The sequence below is a fragment of the Acomys russatus genome, chromosome 32 (genome assembly GCF_903995435.1).
Source record: "Acomys russatus chromosome 32, mAcoRus1.1, whole genome shotgun sequence".
NCBI classification, from domain to species: Eukaryota; Metazoa; Chordata; class Mammalia; order Rodentia; family Muridae; genus Acomys; species Acomys russatus.
The window spans coordinates 21,396,073-21,422,860 of record NC_067168.1 but is presented as its reverse complement, the minus strand read 5'-3'; the positions used below and the strand labels follow the sequence as shown (position 1 = coordinate 21,422,860).

At 40.3% G+C, this 26,788-nt stretch overlaps 1 protein-coding gene across 1 annotated transcript; it reads left to right on the top strand.

Annotated features, from left to right (window-relative positions):
* Positions 1-7,722: 7,722 nt before the first annotated feature.
* Dipk2a (divergent protein kinase domain 2A) lies at positions 7,723-26,286 on the top strand. The gene is made up of 3 exons (XM_051140045.1): positions 7,723-8,423; positions 19,330-19,633; positions 23,518-26,286. Exons 1-3 carry the CDS (start codon positions 7,767-7,769, stop codon positions 23,847-23,849), a joined length of 1,293 nt encoding a protein of 430 aa, XP_050996002.1. The 5' UTR covers positions 7,723-7,766; the 3' UTR covers positions 23,850-26,286.
* The last annotated feature ends 502 nt before the right edge of the window (positions 26,287-26,788 follow it).

The following is a 26,788-nucleotide window of genomic DNA, read 5'->3' as shown; positions in this document are numbered from 1 at the left end:
ACTAGTCTAGAATTCTGATTTCAAAATGAGAAATGTTTTCAACAGGAACAAGGAGAACTCCATGTGAAGCCACAGACTCACAGAGTCATGCATTTACAATCAAAGAGTGAAAAAGATTGTTGGCCAACACCAAAAGGCAGAAAGAGGCAAGGGATGGTTTAACCAGATTTCAGGGGGTGAGGGAATGAAACTGCTAGCACACTTACTTTAGACTTGAAGTCTCTAGAATTGTGAAACAATAGATTTCAGGCTATTTTTAAGGCCACTTAGTTAGTGGTGTGGTACCTTAAGCAAACCTAAGGAAACTAAGACGGTCACTATTTTGATAGACTTTCCACACATAAAAAGCAGAAAAGTAATGACACAGATAGGTTGTCTAATCTTTACGTTAAAAACATGCTTTCCCCAGAAAAAAACACATTTTCCTTTCCCCTTTAGGGAACGACTGGGTCATTCTGGATATGGAATCAAACTGGCAAGTAAACTTGGAGAATATGAGCCAGGGTTATAATAATGGGTGATGACTTAACATTTAACAAGGTCCCTTCAAACTTGGCCAGAGCCAAAAGACAAGGTAGGTCAGTACACTGTCCAAATGCCTAACGCAATGTTTGATTTGGGCCAAGGCAGTACAGACACTCCATTCAGATGGGGGAGGGAGAATCGTAATAATCCCATAAGGAAACTCTTAGAGAAGTACAACATCCATCATTTTGTCAACAGTGATTTGGTTAAGGCTGAGATTTTTAGAGCAGGTCAATTGAACTTTGATAGGTAAAATGTGTTAGTTTGTTACTCAATATCATTATAGTATATTGATACAATGACATTGTAGTACATTGATATGACATTATAGTGTATTGATGTGATTTGATTATCAATAGTTACTATCATCAATCAGAAAAAAAAATCTATGAATGCCGTTATCACAAATTCTTTAGATCTTTAAGAGAGAGAAACAACAACAACAAACACCTCCCTCCTATATTACAAGAAAGAAAATTCTAACTTGTCATCTGGGTTAAATAAATTATTTGATTACTTGTGTTTTTGTTTTGGGTTTTGTTGTTTGTTTTGTTTTGTTTTGTTTTTTGGAGATAAGGTTTCTCTGTGTGGCCTTGGCTGTCCTGAACTCACTTTGTAGAACAGGCTGACCTTAAACTCACAGGGATCCACCTGCCTCTGCCTCCCTAGTACTGGGATTAAAGGCATTAACTGAGTTTGAGGCCAGCCTGGTCTACAAAGGGAGTCCAGGACAGCCAAGGCTACACAGAGAAACCCTGTCTCGAAAAACCAAAAAAGAAAAGAAAAAAAGGAAATTATTTGAAAAGTGGTTTTGAGAGAGTTACAAGTGAGATACATTTAGTGACAAAAAACGGTAGCAATAAGCTTATACTTCAAGTATAACCAGGCAGAGATCAGCTAGGGTTCTGCCTAGAACCAGAAACCTCTTATCAAGAGATATAGACCAGGAAAAACGGTGCCAAAGGAACACAATTAGAATGTGGTTATTCTCATTAAATGTATGGGCAACCCAGAAAATATTAATGGCTGGAAAGAACTGATTTTAAAGTACAGGAGGGCCAGCCAGGGGATGATTAAAAATGTATTCTGTTTTGTGCTATGCAGGAGGCAACACTGTCTTTCACCTGAAGCTTAAAGGTTTCTGGTATGTGGTATTTGAGCAGATGACAGGAAATAGCCTTTGAAGACACCATTTTTCTGATAAAAAAGACTGTATCTTCTAGATGTAGAAATATAAGCTACCAACTGGATATATTGGTGTTCTGAGAATATATTAATTCAACCCATCTTTTACAACATCCTTATGGTATTTTGGTCCTTTGCATTTAGTCTGAGAAAAAGTAAGGAAACTACAAGGGGCATTTTATAAGTAAGTTACTTCCAACATGGGGGGGGGAGGGGGAAGTTACTTCCAACATGGGGGCGGAGAGAGGGGCGGCAGGCCAGAAAGTGGGAATCCACTTTCTTAGAGCTAAAGTTATAGGCAGCTGTGAGCTAACATGAGTCCTGGCACTCAACCCTAGTTTTCTGCCAAAGCAGGAAGTGCTCTCCTGCATGGATCCATCTCTCCTGCCCCAAAGATATATTCTTACTGCAGCATTGGGAGACATGTTTACTGTTTCAGCCTAGCTGATTGTTTTAAAGTGGATACTACAAATTCAGAACTACAATATTTTATACCTTCTTTTTATAGCTATATCTCTGTCTTCCACATTAAGAATCTTGGTTCTCAAGGACATAGGAAATTACAGTCAGAGCTTAAGATAGTCACTTGTTTTATTCCATTTCATAATACAATACTAATTATAACAGCTTGAATCTGCCCTTTACAAACCTGAGATTAGCTTTGCTGGGTATAAAATCTTTAGCTTACATTTTCCTTCCCTCATTTTTTTAAGAAAATGAAATATTTTTCTGTGATGCTTCCCATGGCAATATTTAAAGTTATGTTCTTTACTCCTTGATCGCAAACGGTCTTTTTTTAAGTCCAGTAAAATTACAAGATTTTGTTTTAGTTATTTCAGGTTGATATTCCCAGGTTACAGTATACTTTTAATGTTCACTTCACAGTATTTTAATCCAGCTTTAAATATTTATTCCATTTCCCAAATTCCCCTTTCAGAAAGTCTTGTATCTTAAATCTTGTCTTCAATATATGCCATTTCTCCCAAATCATCTTTGCTCCTTTATTCATTTTGTTCTTGTGTGTTTTAAATTCCTGGCAAATTAGAAATAAGGTTTCCTTTTGTCAGAGTTTTTTACCCAAGATGCTTTTGGGTGAAACCTAGTTTCTCTTGGTATTCATAGCATCCTCTCAGAACTCTCTGCACTTAATGTCCACAGAAAGAAAAGAATCTGAAACATGTCACTAGTTGCACAATACTTTTACATCCCTTTCCCATCAGAGCATGATGCATGTCATACTTCTACACATAACATTCATGTGACCCTGCATGAGCTTTGGGCCATATATTGGTAATGTTTTTAGGTGTATCCTGTTTCACTGGTTTATCTTTTTTACTTTATACTATTTTAATTGTTTATTACAATATTCCAAATTTATTACTTTAACTCCTCTAGCTTTGTTTTCCCTTCACAATTGGCTTGGGTACTTTTAGTCCTTGGGATGACTGTTTGTATTTTCAGTTTTTCAACTTAATAAAAGCCTTGCTGGGATTCTGAGGGGGTCAGCTATAAACTAGCATCTTTACAGGTAGCATCCTTATATTAAGTGTAGAAACCCTCAACGTTATGTATCTTACCACGAACAGTCATCTTACAATGAACAAGATGACTTTATGAGTATTCACACCTTCTTTAGCTGTTCCCGATATTCTAAATTTTCCTATAACTTTGAGCAGTAAGTACGTATTTTATACCCAAGTAGAAAAATCAGCTGGCCTCCCGGAGCGGTGGCTGGCCTTTGATACTGACAGACATCAGGCTGGAAACAGTAGATCCCTTATCTATGCATGTGATTTTCATGAGCTCCTGCTATGGAGAGTAGAGATGGATGTCAGCTGCTCAGCTGGATGCTTTTCTAGCTTTCTTGTATACCTCCTCAGAGGAGCACTGTAGTCTATTTTTGCTATCACCCAAGAGAGATGGCAGGCACACCACCCTTACAAGCCAGAGAATAACAAGAGATAGGGAAATTACCAGGAGTCTTAAAAGGAAAACAAGCTGGCAGAGAGAGTGAAACACAATTTTCCGGGTCTACTCTCTGAGTGTAGTCCTCTCAATGCAGAGGTGACTGTAGCTATTGTGTTTATTTAATATTTGCTTACATGTCGCACTTTTCACAGCATCTGTGACTCTGTGAACCCACACCTCACATTCTTGTAGTTGGCTTGAACTAATGGGCATTTTCAGTATGTGTGGTAACCTGTAAAACCGATGATGACAATGGTGTTAATTTACGTAGGTAAACATGTTTTAGGTGAATTTTTCCAAAGGTCTTAACAAGTGGGCACATAAGCAACTGCTCAGTGAAATGCCAGCTTTACATACAGTATTTTCTTGGTGAGACAGACTAGAATAAGATTGAATTGTAAATAAATTACTAAGGAAAAGAAGTGCCTCCCTGGATTTAGTCAAAGTTGGGAATTAGGCAATGCAGTGTGTTAATATGGGTACTCTAAATTTTGAACTGTAAGGTTGCATTTGTATTTAGACTCGTTTGCATTACTTTTACTTGACTGGCACACAAACTGCCTTTATAATTTATACAACAATATCCTTTACCTATACTGAATCAGGAGGAGTATGCTGTCCCAGGACATAAATGCCAGGACACTTAATAGAATAAATACGAGGAAATAATTCCAATTATTAGGTAAGGAAGCACTTCTCAATTTTATTATGAAATATATTTAATAAAATATCTCTAGTATTCCAAATTAGGGTATTTATATTGTAAATCACCTTTATACTACTAAGAGTGAAATGAAGATATTCCTCCAAATTGATTTCACATTTTGAACATTATGGCTAGAGATATGCATAAATTTAAATGCAAACTTTCTCCCTAAGTATTATAAATATCAAGCTTTCATTCGTAAAACCACACTACATAAGAGAATTCTGTAGGCATTTTTAATTGCTCATTAACATTTGGGGTGAGTTATTCTCTGCTGAATGTCTTGTGCAATGTAACATCCTTCCAGAAACCAATAGCATTCCACTCTCCACTGTGACAACAAAAATGTGTCCAGACAATGCAAGAGAAAACACTGACCACAGCAGTAGATGATCAAGGGTCCACAGCACTTACTGCTCTTGCATGGGGGGCTGGGTTTGGTTCTAAGCACCCACACGGTGGCTCATAAAGCTCTCTCTGTAACTTCCATTCCATGGAGATCTGATGACTCTTCTGGCCTTCCATGGTTTCCTGCATGCACATGGCTCACATGCATCCACTCGGCCACTGAGTTGTTTTTAAATTAGATGACTGGTATCAAAGCACCATGGTCTTGGGCAGCTGAGATGACTCAGCAAGTAATGGTGCTGGCAGCAAGTAATGGTGCTGGCAGACAAGCCTGGCTAGCTGAATTCCTGACAGTCACATACCTGCATGGTAGAGGGAGAAAACGGATTTCTGCAGGTCGTCCTCTGACCTCCACCCCAAACTCAGGCACGTGTGTATGTGTGTGTGTGTGTGTGTGTGTGTGTCTGTCTGTCTGTGCTCAGGAACACACACTGAGACCATTCAAATAAATAAATAAATAAGTTATTTAAATCATTGTGGTTTAATTATACTAGATACATTAATAACAATGGAAGTAACACTGGAAACTCTATAGCCATTATTTAAAATAATGATCAGGAACTTTGGCTAGCAGTTTATGATCCATTAGCTAAAAGCATCCTGTAGTTTTCTGGAAAGGGGGAGAAAAGTGCATTAATACTGATCTTTTCCAATCTCTGATTTATCTCATGTGTCTCTAAAGCCTTTTTTCTTTTTGCAAAAGTTATTAAATTCTTGAAGACTACCTTAATATCTGGAGATTTTAATTGCAAAGACATTCAGACAGCTGAGTATGGTGTGTCATGTCTCCAGGTGCTCACTGTACTTTTAGGGGGCTGAAGCAGAAAAGATCACCATAGCAGACTGACCCCCTAAATACAGAGCTGCTACACAATATAAACTAGTCTCAAGCAAAGACCTTCCCCACAAGCAACGTGAATAGAGTAAAATAACCTTATTTCTTTACACTGAAAAAACGATGTCAACAGAATATCTTGTTTTTGTTTTTAAAGCAACCCTACGCATTGCTCAGTATTAAAACGATCTCTGAGGTACGTAGAAGGACTCCTGAACACAACACACAGGTTAGCAAACAATTACTCGCTTCGTTTACAACTCTGCCTGCAGCGGCACAAACGGACTATACAGTTCAAGTCTCCATTCACTCTAGACACTTCGGAGGAAACCTCATTTGAACTTTTGATTACATAACCTTATTGTATGGATTTGGGGGGAATGCTTGCTTGATGGGCAAGTTAAGTCAAATTCCTGCCAAAGGTGGCATGGGATGCTCCTCTGTATCAGCCGCATTTCCCAGCCTCTTTGTATAAGCTTTTGAAAGCTAACATCTTCAAGTCTGGATTCTGTATCAACATAAAATTCACTACCATGTTGAACACATTCTAAGATGTCTTCCAAAGTTTTAACTACTACATCACAACGCACAAAACATTAACCTCACCAGTATTCTTCCCAAGGACCAGTCTATATGCTACCATCAAACACAGAACATTCAGGAAAACGATTCACAATCTAGGGCAGATAACTCTGTCTCAGTAGAGTTTATCTGTACATACCCGTTACTACAATTTTCCTGTTTGACCTCTAGAAATCAACACAGTAAAAGTGTATTTAATAGTGTACCAGGAACTAGCTGTCCGTCGGATTAACAATCACAGGAGCGCTAAGAGTTAAAAAAAAAAAAAAAGTATTCTAATAGAACATATTTTGAAGTTTCTGCTGGAGATACCAGACCTTCTAAAACTTAAAAACCAACGCGCTTTAGGCCACGTTATTTTCGCAGTGTGGTGTCAGAAGAAGATAACCAGCCAGCACAGGTGAGGCACCTGACCGCCTGGCTCCCCAAGGCCATCGCCACAGCAACGCATCCAGGCCTGGGCCCAGGAAGCGACTCGTGGAGGAACCGGGCTCCTCAGGGACCCGCCGGGCGGCGCCAGTGAAGAAGGACCTCCTCCTGCCAGTGCTCACTCAGCGAAACTGGAAATGCCTCCGCAGATACAGTGCCAGCCCTGCAGAGGCCACTAGGCTCGGAATCGCTGCAGCTTTTCCCACCGTCCGCCCACAAGTCCAACCGGAGCTGGAAGCGCGCGACCCCAAGGCTCACGCCAAAGGACCTAGCGCGCGCGCCACACCAAGTCTGGACAGAAGCAGGCGGCCCCGCCCCCAAGACATGACCCCGCCCCCAAGGCATGACCCCGCCCTAGTCCAGCCCCGCCCCTAGGCTTCCGTCCCGCCTCCGCCCACTCCCGGGAAAGGCCTCTCTGCAACTGCAGCGCACTTCTCTCCGCCTTCTCCCTTCCGCGGACTTTCCCACAAAGGCATCCGGCGCGCTTCTGAAGCCCGACAGTCACACCAGAGTAACCGTTACTGAAGGTCTCCCGTTGCGGAGCTGTCGAGCTCCGCCCTCCCGGGCGCTCTCACCGTCTACCGTCCTCCGCGGGAGCGCGCGCTGACGCTTCCCGGCGGCGCGCTGGCCCCGCCCCCGGCTCCGCCCCTCGCTCTCGGGCGTGCCCGCGCGTGGGGCCCGCCGCAGCCGCTCCTCCCCCTCGTCACCCCGCAGCTTCTCGAGTGTGAGGCGTCCCGGCTCCTCACTCGCCCCCGCGCGCGCTGCTCGCCCGGGACCAACAGGCGCAGCTCTAGCGTCCCGGGCGGGCGGGCGTGCGCGTGCGCGCGGCCGCGGAGTGGCGGGGGGGCTTCCCCCTCTCACTCTCCCTCCTCCCCCGTCTCCGCGCCTCTATAACTTGGCGGGCAAGGAGGCGGCGCCCGTGGAGTCGGAGGGCGGGGAGCTCGGAGGACGGCGCCGGGAGTTGTAGAGACTACCGACCGGGAAGTCGCGGCGCTCGGTCGGCCGGCGCAGCCCGTTCGCGGGCTCCTTCGCTGCCGCCCTCCGTCTGCGCCGCGGGCCTCGGAGCCGTGGGGCGGCCCGGGGTGCGCTCGCCCGCCCCGGCTCCAGCCGCTGCCGCGCGCGGGCGGGATGTGGCGCCTGGTGCCCCTGAAGCTGGGCCGCCTGTCCCGTGCACTGAAGCTGGCGGCGCTCGGCAGCCTGTTGGTGCTGATGCTGCTGCACTCGCCGTCGCTGCTCGCCTCCTGGCAGCGCAACGAGCTCGCCGACCGGCGCTTCCTGCAGCTCAATAAGTGCCCGGCGTGCTTCGGCACGAGCTGGTGCCGCCGCTTCCTCAACGGCCAGGTGGGCTTCGAGGCGTGGGGCCGCCTGCGCCTGCTGGACTTCCTCAACGTGAAGAACGTGTACTTCGCGCAGTACGGCGAGCCCCGCGAGGGCGGCCGCCGGCGCGTGGTGCTCAAGCGCCTGGGATCGCAGCGCGAGCTGGCGCAGCTCGACCAGAGCATCTGCAAGCGGGCCACCGGCCGGCCGCGCTGCGACCTGCTCCAGGCCATGCCCCGCACCGAGTTCGCGCGTCTCAACGGCGACGTGCGGCTGCTCACGCCCGAGGCGGTGGAGGGCTGGTCGGACCTGGTACACTGCCCCTCGCAGCGCCTGCTGGACCGCCTGGTGCGACGCTACGCGGAGACCAAGGACTCGGGCAGTTTCCTCCTGCGTAACCTCAAGGACTCGGAGCGCATGCAGCTGCTGCTCACCCTGGCCTTCAACCCCGAGCCGTTGGTGCTACAGGTAGGCGCGGGCCCCGGGCAGTCACAGCCACCTGGGCGCGGGGTTCTTCAACGCCAGAGGGAGTGCGTCCCCAACTCTCCCAAAATGCCTCTCAGCGAGTTTCCTTCCGCTCTCCTGCTGGTCCCGGTCTGCATGCCAGAGCCAGTGCGGTTGCGAGCTGTACCCCTCGCAACCCCTTTCCGAGGACTTGGGCACCACAGTCACACTTTTCCTTGCTGTCCCTCCAGCCCAGCCTAACTTCCCTGAGTCTGCCTTTGTTTTATTTCTTAGCTATTCTCAGCTAGTTCTGGGACCAGGTGGGAAAGATGAGATCAGCGAGTGAGTTGGGGTGGTGGTTAAGTGAAGAGGACTAACCCGTCGGGACTCCTGCTTTACGTGGAATTGGAAGCTGGGGAGTGGGGGGGAAGTTAGTGGTGGGTTGGGGCTGAGAAGGCTAAAGGCCAAGAGGGACATTTGCATTCTGATCCTGTGACCTGCCCCAGTCATATGGTAATCCGGTTAAGGAAGGAATTAAAGTGGTTAGGTCAGAGCTCAGCTCGAAGAAAGAAGGTGCTGGCCTCCAGCCCAGCAGACTCATTTGCTCTCTTCTGACTTTTATCTTGAAAATAAACGTGCCTTTTAGGAGGATAGAATGGAATCTTTTTACTGGTTACAAGAAACTAAAAGATAAGAGAAAAATCCGGTTATCTTTGAAGTAATTTGTTTCTACAGTCCCCCCTCCGGGCAAAGTGCTGTGCCCTTGAGCAGCGTTTGCCCAGTAGGGGTGCGATCCCTCTGAACTGCCGGAAAAGTTACCAATTCTGAAGTCAAGTACCAGGGAAAGTGATTTTAAATTAACCACACGTAATTGGTTGTATAGTTCACACCCTCTCTCCCCCTAAGAATGTCGCTAATGGCTAAAGGGTTCGTACTTTGTTTTAATTGTTGATTAGACCGTGAATAGGAAAGTACTCTGGCTTCCCCCCCCCCCCCAACTTTTCTCCATCTATCTTAGTCATGAGAAATCAGCTTTGATTAGTTCAGCCAGGAATTGTTAACGTGAATATTTAGTCAGATGGAATTCTAATGCGAGTCTTAGTAAAATTTTAAGGTGCTGCTAAGATATATGTGATGGGTTAATTTTACAGTTTAGATTGTTTAATAGATACCGTTTTTGTTTTTTGTTTTTTGTTTTTGTTTTTGTTTTTAATCTCTGATCAGGGAACAGTGCATAAAATCAGTTAAGAATACCTTGGAGGATTATTTTATTCATTAGTTTCCAGACTAGTGATTCTCTAAAGGCTGAGTCCCTGAGTGTGATCTCCCCCCTCACACACCCCTCCCCAGTTGTATTTATATCAGCAAGGTTATCCCTGGACAAAGCATAGTGTAGTTGATTGAAGTTCATAGTTAAATTCTCTAGGGTCCCAAAATTTAGCACTGAACTTAAGATATACACAGTTCTTGCATTTAAAATACTGAGTGCTTATGGAAATATTTTATCAGGTTGAGTCTAAGTATTAGGAACAACTAATATTAAGGTTAAATATTGTGTTTGCTTCTTTATAAATATAGGCTTCTGAACTTGCGAAACTTTGGTATGTGATTTCCACACAGCAAAGCTTCCTCTTACAGATAGCTTTTGTGCCTTGACAGTTTCAGCCTGTTTTGCAGTTGAGATAGGCAAGTTTGTGTCTTGTCTCCTGACTGACTCTAACCCACTCTGCTTATTTTCTTCTTTGGTGATGACAGTGCAAAAAGTTTACATTTTTATCACTTTATTTGAAACCCAATGCCAAAGTTGCTCTGGGTGGATGATTGCATAGAGTACAGGATAAATGTAATGTGTGGGGGGAAAAAATGTGTATTTGATTGTGGCATTCTAGATCTTTAATTTAGACAGCCCAGCTCCCGGGGATAGCACTGACGCTTCCATATTGTGAAGGTACATTTTGGAGTTTTGACCACCAGTGTGATAGTGGCTTTTTTTTTTTTTTTTTTTTTTTTTTTTTTTTTTTTTTTTTAAACCCAAGGAGATGGAGCTTGCCCTAAGACCCTCCTGGAGTAGGCTGCTTTCCTTACAGAAACACTTGATCTTTGGTAGTGAGTTTGAAAGTATGTGTGGTGGGATAGATAATTGTTAATGGCGTAAATCAAGAAGTTGAAAAGTATATCCACATTTGTACTCAAAACCACCATTTTTATATGATAAATCAGATCATCATGTGCACTTCTTGTTAGCTATGCAAACTGTACACTTAGTAGTACCGTGTCTATAAAGCCAGCTCTCTTGATAGTATTATTGGTACTAATAGAAAGTCACTCACATTTGCCTCTTCACTAATACATACTTTTGCTTCCTTTAGTTTTTAAAATGTTTTGAAGGAGCCAGTGCTTTACAACTTAGAGACAACTCACCTTTCACTTTTTTCCAGGAGAGGGAGCCACTTAACGAATTTCTGTATGCCTGATGACAAACTAGATTTTTAAATTTTTCTATTGTCCAAAATTTTAGGTGGAAAGCCCTTTTGTATTTATGTTATCAAATTGTTCTTCACAAAACTACCATAGAGTAATAATGCTTATAAGTTGATTAACTTAAAAATCCCCTTTGGTCTAAGGTCCTAGCGAAAGAAATGAAAATACAGAAAGATCAGTTTAACCCATTAGTTCTTCAGATTGTAAGGAACAGTGAAAAATGAAGTCTCTGTTAAGGCCTGATGGAGGAAGTGAAAGAAAGGTATTGTCTGTAAGATGCACTGTTAGGCTGTAGAGTGCGCTATCAGTGCCGCTGTGCGAAGCAACAACAGCCTGTTGCTTAATGGACTTAGCAGTTATGGAGCGCGTGTTTGGGTCTGGCCTTTAGGAAGCAGGTCCCAGGACCACACCACGTCAGAAACCTTTGCCCTTTATTTACATTTTCACTCACCAAGAGGTGTATCCTCATGCCTCGCAGGCCGTCATCGCTGGAGGGGTTGGGGAGGTACCACAGGGCAGTGGTTTTGTTTGTTTTTCTGTCTGCAATAACAATCTTGGATCATTAAAAATGGAAGGAGAACATTGGAAGGTTTTCTACTGGTAACTGTTCTGTTAGTACTTGGGCTTGCTATCATCTATTGTTGAACAGAGGGCAAGGTCAGGGGGTTAGTGTCTGGAGATCCTGAATCCCAGTCACTGTCCGTGACTGACCCAGGAGTGCTGGCAAGTGAAGGAAGCCCTTGGTCATTTTAGGGGAAAGAGCCCAGAACTTAACTATATCATATTGATAGAACTTAATTTGCCTTACATTTTCTGAATCATGGTTTTAATAGGACTTAATTTTTATTGCATGCAATTATCATTGTTTAAGCTGTGGCTTTTAAGTTTTCCTTGTAAAGGGCAAATATATACACAAAGCACTTGTATAGGGCTCAAAACATGGTAAACAGTGCTAGCGTAAGGACAGAGGGTGACTGTAATCACCTGCTGCATTTGGTCACAGGCAGGAATGCTCAGACTGTGGGTGCTGACCAACTGTGAACTGAACTTCAGCTGTACTCAATCTCCTCCTGCCTGACAGCCAATGGGAGTTGGCAGAGAGCAGTGCTTTGGCCTCTTGAAGCAGCCTGTGTGCCCAACAATGTACCTTGCTGTAAGTTACTTTTTGAAGTAGACAAAGAGGATTTACGACCATTGAGATAGGATAAGCTGATAAACTTTTTCTTTTTTAATGGAAGTAACTTTGTTTTCTCTTAAATGGGTCTATTGAGTGTTGAGATGAATCCTTTGATTCTGACCTATTTAGGGGACTCTACAATTCTTGATTTGAGAAATATGTTAGTCTTTGTTGCTGTTGATTGTGTTCTAAGTTCAGCTTTAGTAGATTTAATTAACCTTTTCTAAAAGAGGAGTGGACTGAGGTACTAACTAGGTCTCTGCTAGGGTGTGAATTTGAGGCCAGATCAAATAATCTTTCAGGATTTTCTTATCGCTAAATAGTACACACATGCACTCAGATTTCAAAATAAAAGCCCTTTTAAGGAGGAGAAAAATAAGGAGCCACACGTCTTGTTTAGCAGTAGTTTCTAGAATGGATATTTTCTACTTTGGAGGTTTCAGGCAGTAGTCTGTGGAGGAGCGTCCTTCATTTTCTCCCTCTGGCAGCTGATTTAATAACCGCATTCCTGTCTGTAGGCTTCAGAACACATTAGAGGCTGGTGCTTTGTTTCCTTTTGTTGTTCAGCTCCCTGTCCCTGCTTCAGCCCTCTGTGCTAGGGTTGCAGCTGTGTGCCACACATCTTGTAGAGGAGAGCACTTTCATATTGTTCATAGGCTTTTAAATAGAAGTCTACACATATTCACATTGGAGTTTTCATTAACATATTTGAGACTTGAATAAACCTAACGAAAATACAAAAATAAATTGTATGCCTTAGGTCAACAAATGAAGGGAAAATTTATTTATTTAAATCGGAAAGCCAGTGGAACAGATATCCGTAAGGAAGCATCATTTCATATTTTTACTGCATTGAGGGGCAAGTTGTCAGTCTCGTTCCGAACACTTGTTGCTGGGAATAGTGATCTTTTTGTCTTTGTTGCTGCTTATTGTTTGCTGTGGGTGGACTTCCTGGTCTTGGGTGGCCAGTTAGTTTTCCAGGGCATTGTCAGACAGGTTTTTGCTCTGACCTCTTACTGTCATTGGCTGCTACTAGGTTTTCGCAGATGCTGACTTTTATTCCTGTACCTTCCGTTCATCATCTGTGTAGTAAACTAATGATGGCCTTGAATGTAAAGACCAGAATATTTTATACAGTGAATTTTAAATGGTTGTGAAATGAGGCTAAGATGGCAGTAGTTATCCATCCTAGTTGTAAACCCTAGTTAATAAAGTTTTAGTTTGGGCTGTGAACTCTTGATCTTCCTGTCCTACCTCCCAAGTCCTGGGATTACAGGCATGTGTCACCAAGCCTGTCCTTTGGAAAGTTATAAAAATTATATATTAAAATTATTTACCCAATTTATAACTTGCAAAGAGGAAGTTATTAGTGAAATACTATAGAGTTTAACAGATTTACAGTCAAAATAATTGAATCGTGTTTGTTCATTTGGCAAAGTGTCTTGTAAGGCATTTGCACTAAAAGGTTAGAAAGACTATCCTGGGCCCGAAGTAGCAAGTATATCTCATATGTGAGTGTGCACAAATACACACACACATGAGTTACAAACATTGTACCTTAATAAGCCCAGAAATGAAAGCACATACACATTAGATGTTTTATTTAAGGAGGGTACATGAGTCTATCATAAAAGAAGTGGGTACCTTCTTTTGGAGGTGGGCTAGGGGATTTGAATACTGAAGGAGTGAGATTTGCCAGTATGGAGGTAGATAGTGCATGTCTGTTCAAATTGTGCCCACTTATATTCTGTAAGAGCATAAAGTTATTTGATGGCATGGGGCAAATCACTCAAATGTTTTAGACCTTGAGGTTTAATTAATATGAGAATGTTAGTACTTACTGAACAGGATTGCTTTAAAGGTGAAAGGAGATGGGACATTCAAGTAATACATAAAATATCTTTAATTTATAAACATGAAGTCTTTACAATATATTCTTTGCAAGTCTTTTAGTTTTCAGACAGCTAAAATAGTTGAAAGATTATTTATCTTTAGTATATTGTGCTTATATGTCAGAATACATAGAATTTACCCTAAAAGATATTCATATATGTGTGTATTTGTGTGTGTGTGTGTGTGTGTGTGTGTGTGTGTGTGTGTGTGTGTGTATTTCCTACATAGCTATTACCTCAGGCTCTATAGTTTACTGGAACAATCGTTTAAAAGGGAGGGGGGCTTTAGAGATTTGTTACATATGAGGTAAGTGGAGTACAATAAATATCATAAATATAAAAATTTTTCTTGGTAAACCATTAATTATACATTAATGTAGATTGACATTGCTGAATGATATAAAATGGGGATTACATCTGAGTTACTATGCCATTGCTAAATACTGCCAGCAACTGCCCTATACAGCTATGATTACAGCATAGGTGACAGTTCAGGATATAGTTGCACAGCTTCAGCTTTAAGTTTGGTAGCACGCAAGAACAGGACAATTGTGAGTTTTACATTCAATGAAGAGAACAAGGAGGATCTCTGGTGGTACAAAATCAGGGCTGCAAGGGGGAGGCCTCTTGCATGTGAGTCGGGCAGGATAGTTGAGTTTAAGATAGAGGGCATTCCTGCTGGAGGAGCTTGGAGTTCACCTTCCAGGCGGTGGAGAGCTAGAAGCTTAGAGAACGCGTTTAAGAAGGAAGAGGAAAGTTAACTTCTAAGATTCGCTGTTGGGTTGTGATACAAAGGAAAGGGAAAGTATCGTGTTGACTAAAGAAAGATCACATTCTTAGGTATTGGGTCCTAGAGCAGCTTATTATTACTTTGTTGTTTTTAATTGGGAGATAATGTTTGCATATAGCAATTTGACTTACACATTCAAGTTAGAAATATGGGTAACAGTTGCTATTTGTAGAGTAGGTAAGGATCTGTTGAGATTAATACATTTTTGCATAAAGCTTTGCCAAGTGAGTTTTGTGGGGGGGATGGGGGTGTGTGGAATTTAAAAAGCTGTTCTACAAGGTGACTTCTATTTAATTTAGATTGGTTTTTGTTTCCAATGTATGTGACATTGGTTTTCAATTTTGTATATAGCCATCTGACATGCTGTGAATAACACAATCTTGCTATTTTCAAAGCATTGGTTAATGTTGGAATTTGAGGTAGGTGGAAAACGGCATTCAGAAAATGATTTCAGGATAAATGAGGCATCTCTTGAGACTTAAAATGTCTTGAGTTTTTTGGGTGTCTTCTGAATTTGTGATAAAAATTTTTGGCCACTACTTCTCAAATATAAATTATGAAAACAAGATCTCAGAGAAAATCTAGCAAGAATTAAGTAATTATTAAATCTTCGTAGAAACTTTACTATATTCTCCTTCCATACAGTTCACAAAACTGTGAACAGATTAGTCTGTCACCAGCACAGCACAGCTGACTAATCTGTATGAACAGCTGTTACAACATGTACTGCCGCACTGGGATTTCATTCAGATTTGAGCTTTTAAAATAATTTTAAGATTGAAATAAAAGCTTTAAACATTTCTGTGTTCTTTATAACATTTGCTTTCTTAAATGTTCTCAGGTTCGCATTTTGTGTATTTTTGTGCAGGAATGTTGTGTATTTTATTATTGATAGGCTTTTTGAAGTTAGTTTATATTAGGAATCACCTCCTTAAAAAAATCAATCCTAAATAGTAGCACATTTCTCATGTGTTTATTTGATATTTTCTTATAAGCTGCAGTGGTGTACCTTTCAATAGAATGTCTGCTCCTGGGTGATTATACAAATTGTAGGGTTCTATGAACATAATTCAGGTACTTAAAATTTGTTATATAAAGCTAATTTTGGGTATGAAGGAGAAAAAGACAACAAAATATAAGTCTTTATAAGTTGACCTTATTTTAATGTTAGTGTTGTGTCGTCTATAGGAAAATAGTAAGTCTTTCGAGAGCATGTTTTCTTCTTCTGTAAAACTGGAGTGATACTTACACCATTGTCTTCATCAGGCAAGCCAAGAAACAAAGGGAACAGGGCTATATGCTTGATGAGTTTAATGAACTTTCTAAAGAACTGCTCCCCCAAATCCATGTAGTCATCAAGAAATGCACTTATTTTCCTTACGTATTCTAAGGCATCTTTGAATAACACCCTCCAAATATGACCAAGAACCACTAAATCTATTTACTTTCCTCTAGGAGAGCTTTTAATCCATAATGGGCCGTACAAGTTTGTTAGCAAATTTTCCAAAAAATGTGATGTTATGAATATTATAATGCATCTATAAGTACCAATGATACAAGACTTAAAAAGCTTAGGTGGGCGTGGTGGTGCACGCCTTTAATCCCAGCACTTGGGAGGCAGAGGAGGGTGGATCACTGTGAGTTCCAGGCCAGCCTGGTCTACAAAGTGAGCCCAGGACAGTCAAGGCTACACAGAGAACCTCCGTTTTGAAAAAGCAAAAAAAAAAAAAAAAAAAAAAAGTACAAATTCCAACGTTTCAGTAGCCCATTACTATCAAAAATCAAAAACCTTAATGTTTAATAGGAAAAAAGGACTCAAATATGTTGAGTTGGTGTCCCGTGTCTTACGTATGCATCAGCAACTTACCAACATCTGCAAACGTGATCTGCCGTTAGGTCTGCTCTAAGCCTGAAGAGTCCTACATTTGGGAAACACTTGCACATTTTTTCAGTTGCAAATAATTCAATAAAATACTAGCATATTTCACATTAAGTGAAACTTTTCTGGTTCTAGATAATTTGAACATCTGGTCTTTAGATTTTTATTTTAAGTAAGGAAATGCCGGCCTCCATACAAAACTTCTAATCCGGGCCCTGCTACTGTACTTTATATCTGTAGGAGTCTGCTAATCAGAAAAAAACAAACAAACCAAAAAAAAAAAAAAAAAAAAAAAAAAAAAAAAAAAAAAAAATCCTTGATGTAAATATTTCTTTATATTTAACAATTCAAGCTTGAATGAATTAAAAAATGTCTCTCAAATGCTGCTTGGCTATGGTATTTTGGTTGTAAGCCAGAATTGTTTTAAATGCAATGACAAATGTCTTGGCTTCCAACCCCGAGCCTTTTTGTTTTAGTTTTATTTTTGGATTACAATGTGTTGGATAAAAATCAGTTCTCATTAATGGAGAGTTATTTTGGTCATACGATGAAAAAGTACTGTCTTACAAGAAAATGCTGAGAGATTTCAATGATTAAAGTTCTTCCAAAAGATTAGGTAGCAAGCTACGTGAAAGAATGTGGTGTTCTTAAAACGGGGCATGAGATTTCAGTTAAAAATGGTCAGAAATCACAGTGCTAACATAAAGAGTCATTCAATGTGACATTTGTTCATATATTTTACTCTCCTCCATGAGGGGCGCGGGTAATGAAGTGTACATTTGACTGTCGTTTGCCAGTTGGAAAGGCTCCAAAAACAAGGAGGCATTTGTACATGTGCAGATGTTGGCAGGGATCCCTTTTCTCTTGTTGTCAAAGACCATTTTATTTTCACAAAGATATGCTTCTGTCTGTTCTACAGTACGGAATGCGAATAATACAGTGTGTGGAGGTGGTTTTGTTTTAATTTTTACATGACAAAATAATGTAATTCCACATACTTACTAAACTTTTAGTGTTCCATTTTTATGTCAGGATCTTTATTGATTCACACCTCTGAGAAATAGCTAGGTCTGTTGTAGCCGTTTGTCTAACAAAAATGTCAAGGTCATAAGATATTTTAAATTGTGATGAAAGTTGAAATAGTGTGTGATTTGTGAATAGTTTTTGCACTCTACGTTTCACAAGAGCGATCTGTCTGTCACTTCTCAGTGCCCAAAAGAAAAAAAAAAATATTGTTAAGCATTAAAAACATACTTACCTCTAATTTCTAAGAGTTGCTGTCTCTGTCCTCAAAGTGAATCCATTAATTAAGTATATTTAAGATCCATGGTATCTTTTCAAATAATTAGTATTTTGCCTTAAAACACTTAAATTTAAAAGTAAAAGGTATATGCAAAGTATGATTGCTGCACATATGTAGATTTAAAATGGGGGCATAAGTGAGAATTAGGAAGTACAGATAAGGTTTACTTCTAAAGACGTTTCTGTTATAACAAGGATTTTAAAGTAAATATAATCTGTTTGGTTAATTTCAAAGATTGAGGCAAAATTAACATTGCTTTTTCTTTTTCTTTAAACAAGGAAGGTTATATACCTTTGGCTCTTCAAATGTATGTAGGTTATTCAGATTTTGGTGATAGAAGTGGGCTGTCTTGGTCCTCTGGAGTGTTTTGAGATTGTACTTAACTGTCTTCCTGATCTACCTCCACTCTCCTTCAGTGCTGCTTTGAGCATCGTCTCATAATTTCTTTCTAGCTAAGAAGTACAAGAGGACACAAATCTCTGGCCTTGTAACCTTACATATGAACTCATAAAATGACTCTCAACCACCCTTTTTTCTATAATATTTATTTTTATAGCAGCACATTTTTGCAGTAGACAATATCTTCAATGGGGCTGTTATGTTGCTCAGTAGTAGAGTGCCATGCACAGGGCCCTAGTTGATTCCCAGCATGGGATCATGGGCAGATCTAGTTGATAATTAACTTGAAAATGACTTGTTTAGACATTACTTTTAGAACTAGAATCTTCTCAGTAGCTAAAAAGCCTATTAGAAAGTCTCACTAATATGAAGAAATAATTTTGAGGCGGGGAAAGGGGGGGACAAGACGAACAAGGCTGTAGATGATTAGAGTGGACGTCCTGTGAATTGAGATCAGCAGGATCTCTCCCAGCGCGGTCTTGACTGCTTCTGGGGTGGGTAGGGCCTCTAGTACAAACTTTGGTATAGTTACTAACACCGTACGATTTGTTCAGTGTCTGTTCTAAAATAAAAGCTTATGGCTTGAAAAAATACCCCTATAGTTCATCCTTACTGCCCATACTGCACAGTGTCTAACTGGGTAATTACTGCTTAGTGCATTTCCAGGACTATCCATTCAAAAGGAACAGTTGATTGTTGCTTGCATGTATAGAATCAAAAAGATATAGAAAAGTATAAAGATTTTTTTAAATTGGTAATAAAGTCAGTGTTACTTGCCTTATATTGATAAATTTGTTTCTGAGATATTGAAAAGTGGTGCTTAAGATTTCAAATACAAAGTTTTTTCACATTTTTTAGGGTCTATGGTAATGGTTATGGTGAGGAGGGAAGATGAAGTTTATACTGATGAACTGTACCTAGCAGGACTCCCCACTGACAGCATCCGGGGAGAGACACCTAAGATAATTTCATCAGACTGTCTTATAATATTAGGATAATTCTTTTGTAGAGTTTTCCGTCTGATGAAGGTTGGCCATTTGCAAAATATCTTGGAGCTTGTGGAAGAATGGTGGCTGTAAATTATGTTGGAGAAGAACTGTGGAGTTACTTTAATGCACCATGGGAGAAAAGAGTTGACCTTGCTTGGCAGTTAATGGAAATAGCAGAACAACTTACAAACAATGACTTTGAATTTGCACTCTACCTCCTGGACGTCAGCTTTGACAATTTTGCCGTTGGTCCTCGAGATGGGAAGGTAATCATTGTGGATGCGGAAAATGTTTTAGTTGCTGACAAAAGATTAATTAGACAAAGTAAGTATATGATTTTAAGATTTGTCTTTTGTACATTTTCTGTTTATTATATTTATAATAAAAACTTAAGTTTCTTAAGATGACAACCTTGTATCATTTTTTGAATTTTTGTGTGACCAGGACCAACAATAATTTTTGTTATACCTATAAGTAGAATTTCCCCATATTTAGTAAAATGCCCGTGTCTAAATGAATAAATACAACCTCCTCCTCCCCCCATATCTGTGGTGTCTATGGTGGTATGTTTACATGTATCCTCTTTTGTGTATTGTGTACTGTGTTCTGTGACACAGCTTCTTAAATTGGGTCACATTCTCAAAAGGATTGCATAACCAAATGGGGTTATGGGAAAAAATTGGCAATAGTCAAAGGATTCTAAATTATGCAACAAGTAAAAATTAATACAAAACCAAGTACATAATGAATCTGAGGTATTTATGCCCGCAGTTGCTCGTGTTGTCATACAGCTTCCCTGCAGTAGCCGAGCTTCTGAACACTGTGTGTGTGCCGTGCAGAGCACAGAGCTCACTGTCACTCCATAAGTCATCGGTCACTGCTACCAGGAGCAGCTTGACACAGATGGTGACTACAGCATCTTCTAAATCGCAGACCTTTAGAAGTGCTGGACTTGCTTGGCGTGGTGGCGCACACCTTTAATCTCAGCACTCAGAAGCAGGTGGATCTCTTGTGAGTTCCAGGCCAGCCTGGTCTACAAAGTGAGTCTAGGACAGCCAAGCTACACAGAGAAACCCTGTTTTGAAAAACCTTTAAAATAAATGTTGGACTACAGTAACTTGATATTTTTACATAGTCATTCTTTGGCATTAAATATTCAAGTTTGTATAGCTTTAAATTGTATTATGCTAGAATATTTGATAATAAGAATTACTATTTGAGTTGCTGGCTTAAATTTTCACTTAAAAGAATCAATTTTTGTTTGAGATTAGGACAGAATAACTAGCAGTTTCTGAAATTGCTTTAAACATAATTCTGGTATTTCCTGGTATGTATTAATACACAGTGGCATTGTCAGTATTGATTATTACAAATTCAGAATATCCTCCAGCTCTGAAAAACATTGAGGTGCATACTCTGTGTCCCTAGAATATTAGATACTCAGGTGAGAATTAACTCTTAAAAATATACACACATTCATCTCCTTAGTGTAAGTTTCTCCTTTCTTTAATAAATGATGCAACTGTGTAACAGTTGTTAGAATAGTTTTTTAATGGTTTCTTATTAGCAAATGCTTGATTTATATTCCCATATGTACAGAGTTGTATAAGCATTTCTTGTGCAAAAGGAGGTTGTGAATGGAAAAAGTTGGGAAGCCTTTGTTTAATTTGGTGAAAAAGGAAACTTACGCTGTTATGGTCATCAAAGAGTCATTGCTTTAGTGGAGGGCTCATTCCTCTGTAGGGTATCTGCAGGCATGTTCTGTTCTTTTTGGGGTCCCCATCATGATGGTTTTGTCCTATTTTAACTTGGCTGATTTCTAGCACTGCACATCTGACTTTAATGTTATGATTATTATATCTCAATCCAGACTTTGGTGTCTATTCGTGAGTTCTCTGCATGATTGGTAAGGCACAGTAATAGGAAATGTTTTGTAATTCAAATACTATAAGAACTTCAAAGTGTCAAGAATGAATGAACTAAATTCTAGAAGTAATTTGACTAGAAAAAGAAATGTTAGGGAAGCCACGCCCCTCACCTGAATCCAAACACTCAAGCAGGTGACACAGGAGCATCACAAGTTTTAGGCCAGCTTAGGGTACATGTTGAGCAAGAGGTCAGCCTAGACTACAGTAAGACATTTTCTCAACCAAATAAACCCAAGGATTGTTGCTCCTTGGTAAGACCCTTACTTTCTTAGCTTACCTCACCCCTGGACATAAGGGATATGAGCAATTTTAGGTTACTTTCAGAATTGCCAACTTGTGGCACCTGGTCAATGTCACTGACATGGCAGCTCTATAGTAACTGCCTTTTTCTATGATCACTGTAATCCTGCTCAGAGCTTCTTTTTTCCCCAACACCTTGTTCAGATTTTGTGCTCAACAAGTTCCCTTTTGATTTCTTGACTTGTCATGGATCCCCCCTCAAAAGGAGTGGAGGACCTGCTTGAGGGTCCCGCTCCCCTCTTCCTTTTTGTATATTTGTGACTATTGCAGGGTTGCATGTCATGATTTCCTTTTTAAAAGTTGTAGCCTGCTTTCTGTAGCGAATGCCAACAGCTTTCTCTGGCTTAAATGGTTCTGATGATTTCTCATTGTTCTGGTAGAATCCGGATTTCCTAAGGGCACAGTCTGTGTGACTTGGTCTTGTTTTGCTTCATTTCCAGTGTCTGCCCATCCATGATCCTTGATTCCTCCATGCCTCAGGAATATGGCCTTTTGCTTCCCTGGATGAATCTTTTGCTTCTGGGCTTTCCTGAGTGCATTTTCTCTGCACAGGGGCCTCATCTCTGGTTTGCTCGGGCTAGCTACTTGCTCTTTAAGCCTTGACTCCACCAACCGAACACATGTATACTTTTGTGTTCTCATTGTGGGTGTTCATCTTCTGAATTTAAACTTGGGAGTTCAAATCTAGTTCTTTCCACATATATGGCAGGCCCACCTGAGTGCCATATAGCTATTTTATATTATAAAATATCCACACCATTATATTATTATTATGTGCATTGCTATCCAGTTAGAACCCTAAACTTCTTTTACTTAGTCATAGTTTTTTCCAAGTGTTCCTTTGATTTGGCTTGTATTTTTAGATTAATTTATTTATTATAATTTATTCATCTTATATCCAGATTGATTGATTGCTATCTCCTCACTTGTATCTACGCATTCCCACCCTCCTAACCTATTCCCCTACCTCTGATGGGAGTGACGGTAGGGTGGGGTGACGTTCTTACTCCCCCAACATCTAACCACAGCCTATCAAGTCTCATCTGGATAGCTTTCCGTTACTCTGTGCCCACAGGGCCTCCCCACCAAGGGGAAATGATCAAAACACAAGAAACAGAGTTCATGTCAGAGGCAGTCACCACTGCCCCCACAGCCTTGGAGAATGAGCTGTCCATTTGGCTATATCTGAACAGGGGGTCTAGGTTCCCTGTATGTGTTGTCCTCGGTTGGTGCATCAGTTTGTTCAGGCCCTTTTAAAGTTATGTTGATTTGTGTGTTTGTAGGTATATGTATGTGGGTGGTGGTCATGCTATGTGTATGTGTAGAGCCAGAAGATAACTTGTGAGAATCTGTTGTCACCTTCCATCATGTGGTCATCGGACTCGCCTTTATCTGCTGAGCCATCTCGCAGGCCTGCTGTGATCATCCTAGTCCCTCCTGTCTTTAGCCCAAAGTTACCTTTCTGAGCAGTAAATGGTCACTCAAGTTGCAGCTTGATTTTTAGCTTCACTTGTACCTGTTTCTTGGTACCTGTCTCACACTGTAGCCTCAGTGCTGGTTCCTCAGGCAGATGTCCCTGTATTTATTCTTTGCAGATACTGTACTGTGGGTTGCAATGCTGTCTTCTCTCATTTCTTGACTTGCTATCTTTTAATATCTAAATTAGGTGGTGTTCTTACACAGCCGCTGACATTTCAGGCACACATCTGGATCTCTCTAGTCCTGTAGCATTAGGTGATGCTTTATGATCCTTTCTGTGTTAGAGAAAATCCTAGATGAGCCTGAGAAATGGTAGCGGCCTTGTTTGAACCTTCTTCTTGAGCTCTCATTGAGTGATGTTTTTATGAATTAATATATGGGAACACTTAAATTTACTATATATTTTATGCATATAAGTATAGAACAAATATCTGCTAATTAATCAGATGTTGTTTTAGGAATTTGGTTTTCAAATAAGCTTTTCTGATTTTTCTTTCACAGATAAGCCTGAGAATTGGGACGTCTGGTATGAAAGCAAGTTCGATGACTGTGACAAGGAGGCTTGCTTATCATTTTCAAAAGAAATTCTTTGTGCTCGTGTCACTGTGGACCACAATTACTATGCTGTTTGTCAAAACCTCTTATCTAGACACGCCACCTGGCGTGGCACTTCTGGAGGACTCCTTCATGATCCACCAAGTGAAATTGCCAAAGATGGCCGGCTGGAGGCCTTGCTGGATGAGTGCGCCAACCCCAAGAAACGCTATGGCCGATTCCAGGCCGCAAAAGAACTGCGTGGATATCTAGCACAGTTAAGTCACAACGTGAGGTAGTCGATGGTGATCTTTTCCTTCTTGTTGCTGAAATAGCACTGGTAAAACTAAACCACCAAAAAAACTGCCGAGAACAAACAAAATGTGGAAGTATTACATCAGAGGATGATGAACTTGTTCTGATAGATCTTACATTAACATCCATTAAAATAGGACATTGCATCAAAGTTCCCACGATGCTTCTGCAAGTCTGTTCTTCACTTTGGAGACTTGAGATACCATTGACTGCTTTTCCCCTTTCCCGTACCTGAGTGGATTAATGATATTGTTAAGCTATTGGAAAGGAGTCTGATAGTTAAATGGCTTGTGTATCAAAGGGTACTTGGTACTTAGTTTGCATTTCTATCATGATTTTGTGAATCTCTCGCATTTACTTTGAATGTCAAGTTAGATTGGCCTGTTTTATAGGCCACCTTTTCCTTCTGATGTGTAAAACCATTTTCCGTTTTTTTAAAGTTTTACACACCCAAGTTATTATAGGTGTTCGCTTACATTTGAATATAAGTAGTTTTCATTCAGTGCTATGCGGTACACACTTAACTGTTAGGGCAGGACTCCCAGGTTTACTGTTTTTACAGAGATCTTAGTATTTCATTATGTAAATAATTTACCTCTCCCCAACCTCCTGTGCTTCACCATTGCATGATATCATTTCAGGTTATTTAAGAGTTAAATCCCTCAATGCCAGTAATTATAAGAATACACTGAACACACTGTTCAGCATATGCTACAAAATGTCACTGCATCCTTTGCTCAAAGGCTTTAAGAATACACTAGCAGTCTACACTTTGATAACTTTGATTGAAGAAACAATAAAACTCAATGTTTTTCCACGCTAACTAGTCCAAGATAGTAATGCATATGCCAAAGAAATACTAGACACATTTCCACCTTTAGAACTGAAAATAGAATTGGTCACCTTCTTATCCCACTTCAGTATTTTAGCTGTCACTGTTAACTTAAGATCTACCTGTTCTTTAATGTTGACAGTTGAGCTACTGCTTTAAACGAAATAATATAACTTAAAGAACTTCTACCCTTTTGTTCATTGGTAGTTTTCCCAAAATGAACATGCTAATCATTACTGGAATTTAATGAGGCATCAGAACCTTTTACTGATAACACTAATCATTTTTACTGTAAAGCTTCTCTCCCCACTGTGATCTTCTTTACCCAACTGCTAAATATCAGAACATCAAATTTAAATATGTGAGTAGGAAAATTAACAAATAATGTGTGAAATTTTTGTCTATTTAAAAACTGTTCTTTGTAAAAGTTGACTCTCACTAGCACAGGCAGTATTTTTTTTCTGTTTGAAGTTATTGCTTTTGTTTGCAGTAAAGTTTGGGTTAGTGGGTTCTGGACTGACTTAACTGAAATCAGAAAGTGATTAAAACATGCACAACCAAAGCCAAGTTTGTTCTTTTCATTCATTCAGCAACTATTTATTAATCATCAGGTCCATGCCAGGTGCATCTGTAGCTGCTATATGCCATCTGAACATGACATGGTCACGTAACTTCATTACAGGTACTTCTTAAGTTGAAATACCATTATTTAGGATGACACTTTCATGTCATTTGGATATTATGATGGAAATTCTCTTTGTACCATCTTAAATTAGTTTGTTAACCCAAAGTGGAGGAAGACAGCAATAAGGAAAATCCAGGTTTAAAGATGGGAAGGCAAAAAGTGAGGGTCTCTTTTATTAAACAAATTGCACCGTGTTCCTTCTTAAACATCAGTATTTTGCATAGCTCTCAATGAAACATTGAAGATTTCGTTAAGCTGACTTTTTACAACTTCAAAACATGTTTGAGGGGAGTAGGAAAAGCCAACAAGAATACTCTTTAGCTTCTTCCTTTGAGCTACTCGGAAATACACAATTTCAAAACAGAACACCATTATATTTTTTTATGTATTCATTACACGGAGGCTGGAACTCACAGGAGAGCTGTCTGTGGTTCCACAAACATCATTCTATTTTTGGTAAGTGATTGCGGTTGTGATGACAGAGCAGGAGGTGAAGCAGCTCTCCAGGCAGTGACGGCTGCTTCAGGTACAGCTACCATTAGAGATTATATGGAACTTCTCTTATCTCTGGAGAAGATTGAGAAGATAGTAAAAGAATTAGGAGTTTACAATTACAGGGAAAAATATGTATGTGAAAAGCAATAAATATTTTGTTCTCTTTGCTATCAAGATGTTCACACTCAGATATTTATTATACAGCAGCAATTTATATTTTTAATCATTGCCCATTAATAGACGCAGTAAAATATTTTTGAATCAAACATTTGGGGTTTGTATGTGCATTTAAATTGTCTTTTGTACTGTACGTTACTGTTTAATTTGAATATTTTATCAGAACTGTCTCCCTGTGCCTTTATAATATAAAGTTGTTTCTGCAACTTTTAATGATCTTAATAAAGAATACTTTAAGAATCATACTTTGCAGACTCTTTTGTCTTCGATGATGCAAGTTTTTCTTGAATAAAAACATCAGTTACTCCTGTCCCCTCACATGCACTTTTGTTACAGTCTTTGGAAACTCTTGGTTGGGTATAGGGTGAATGTTTTTCTGTGATAGTGACTTTTAGGAACTTGAGGGAGGTTAGACATTTCCACATACACAATATTACCAAACATGTTTCATCTTCATCAAAATCTGCTTCGCACAGCTTACTTTGTAGCAAGTTTAGCTGTGTCTTTTGATCCAGGAGTACATATTAGGTCACTTCTCTTCCAACAAAACCAGTATTAGCAATCAAACATGAACAGTAACGCCTCAGTATTGCCAGAGCAGAAAGCTTTTTTTTTTTTTTTTTATAAACTCTCCAACTACAAGAAGTCTGAGCCACAGGCTGAATAGATGGAGTAGGTTCTTGAGCAGGCAGAGTGGACTGAGACACTTTCAGTACGGGAACCTCTGAATTCAT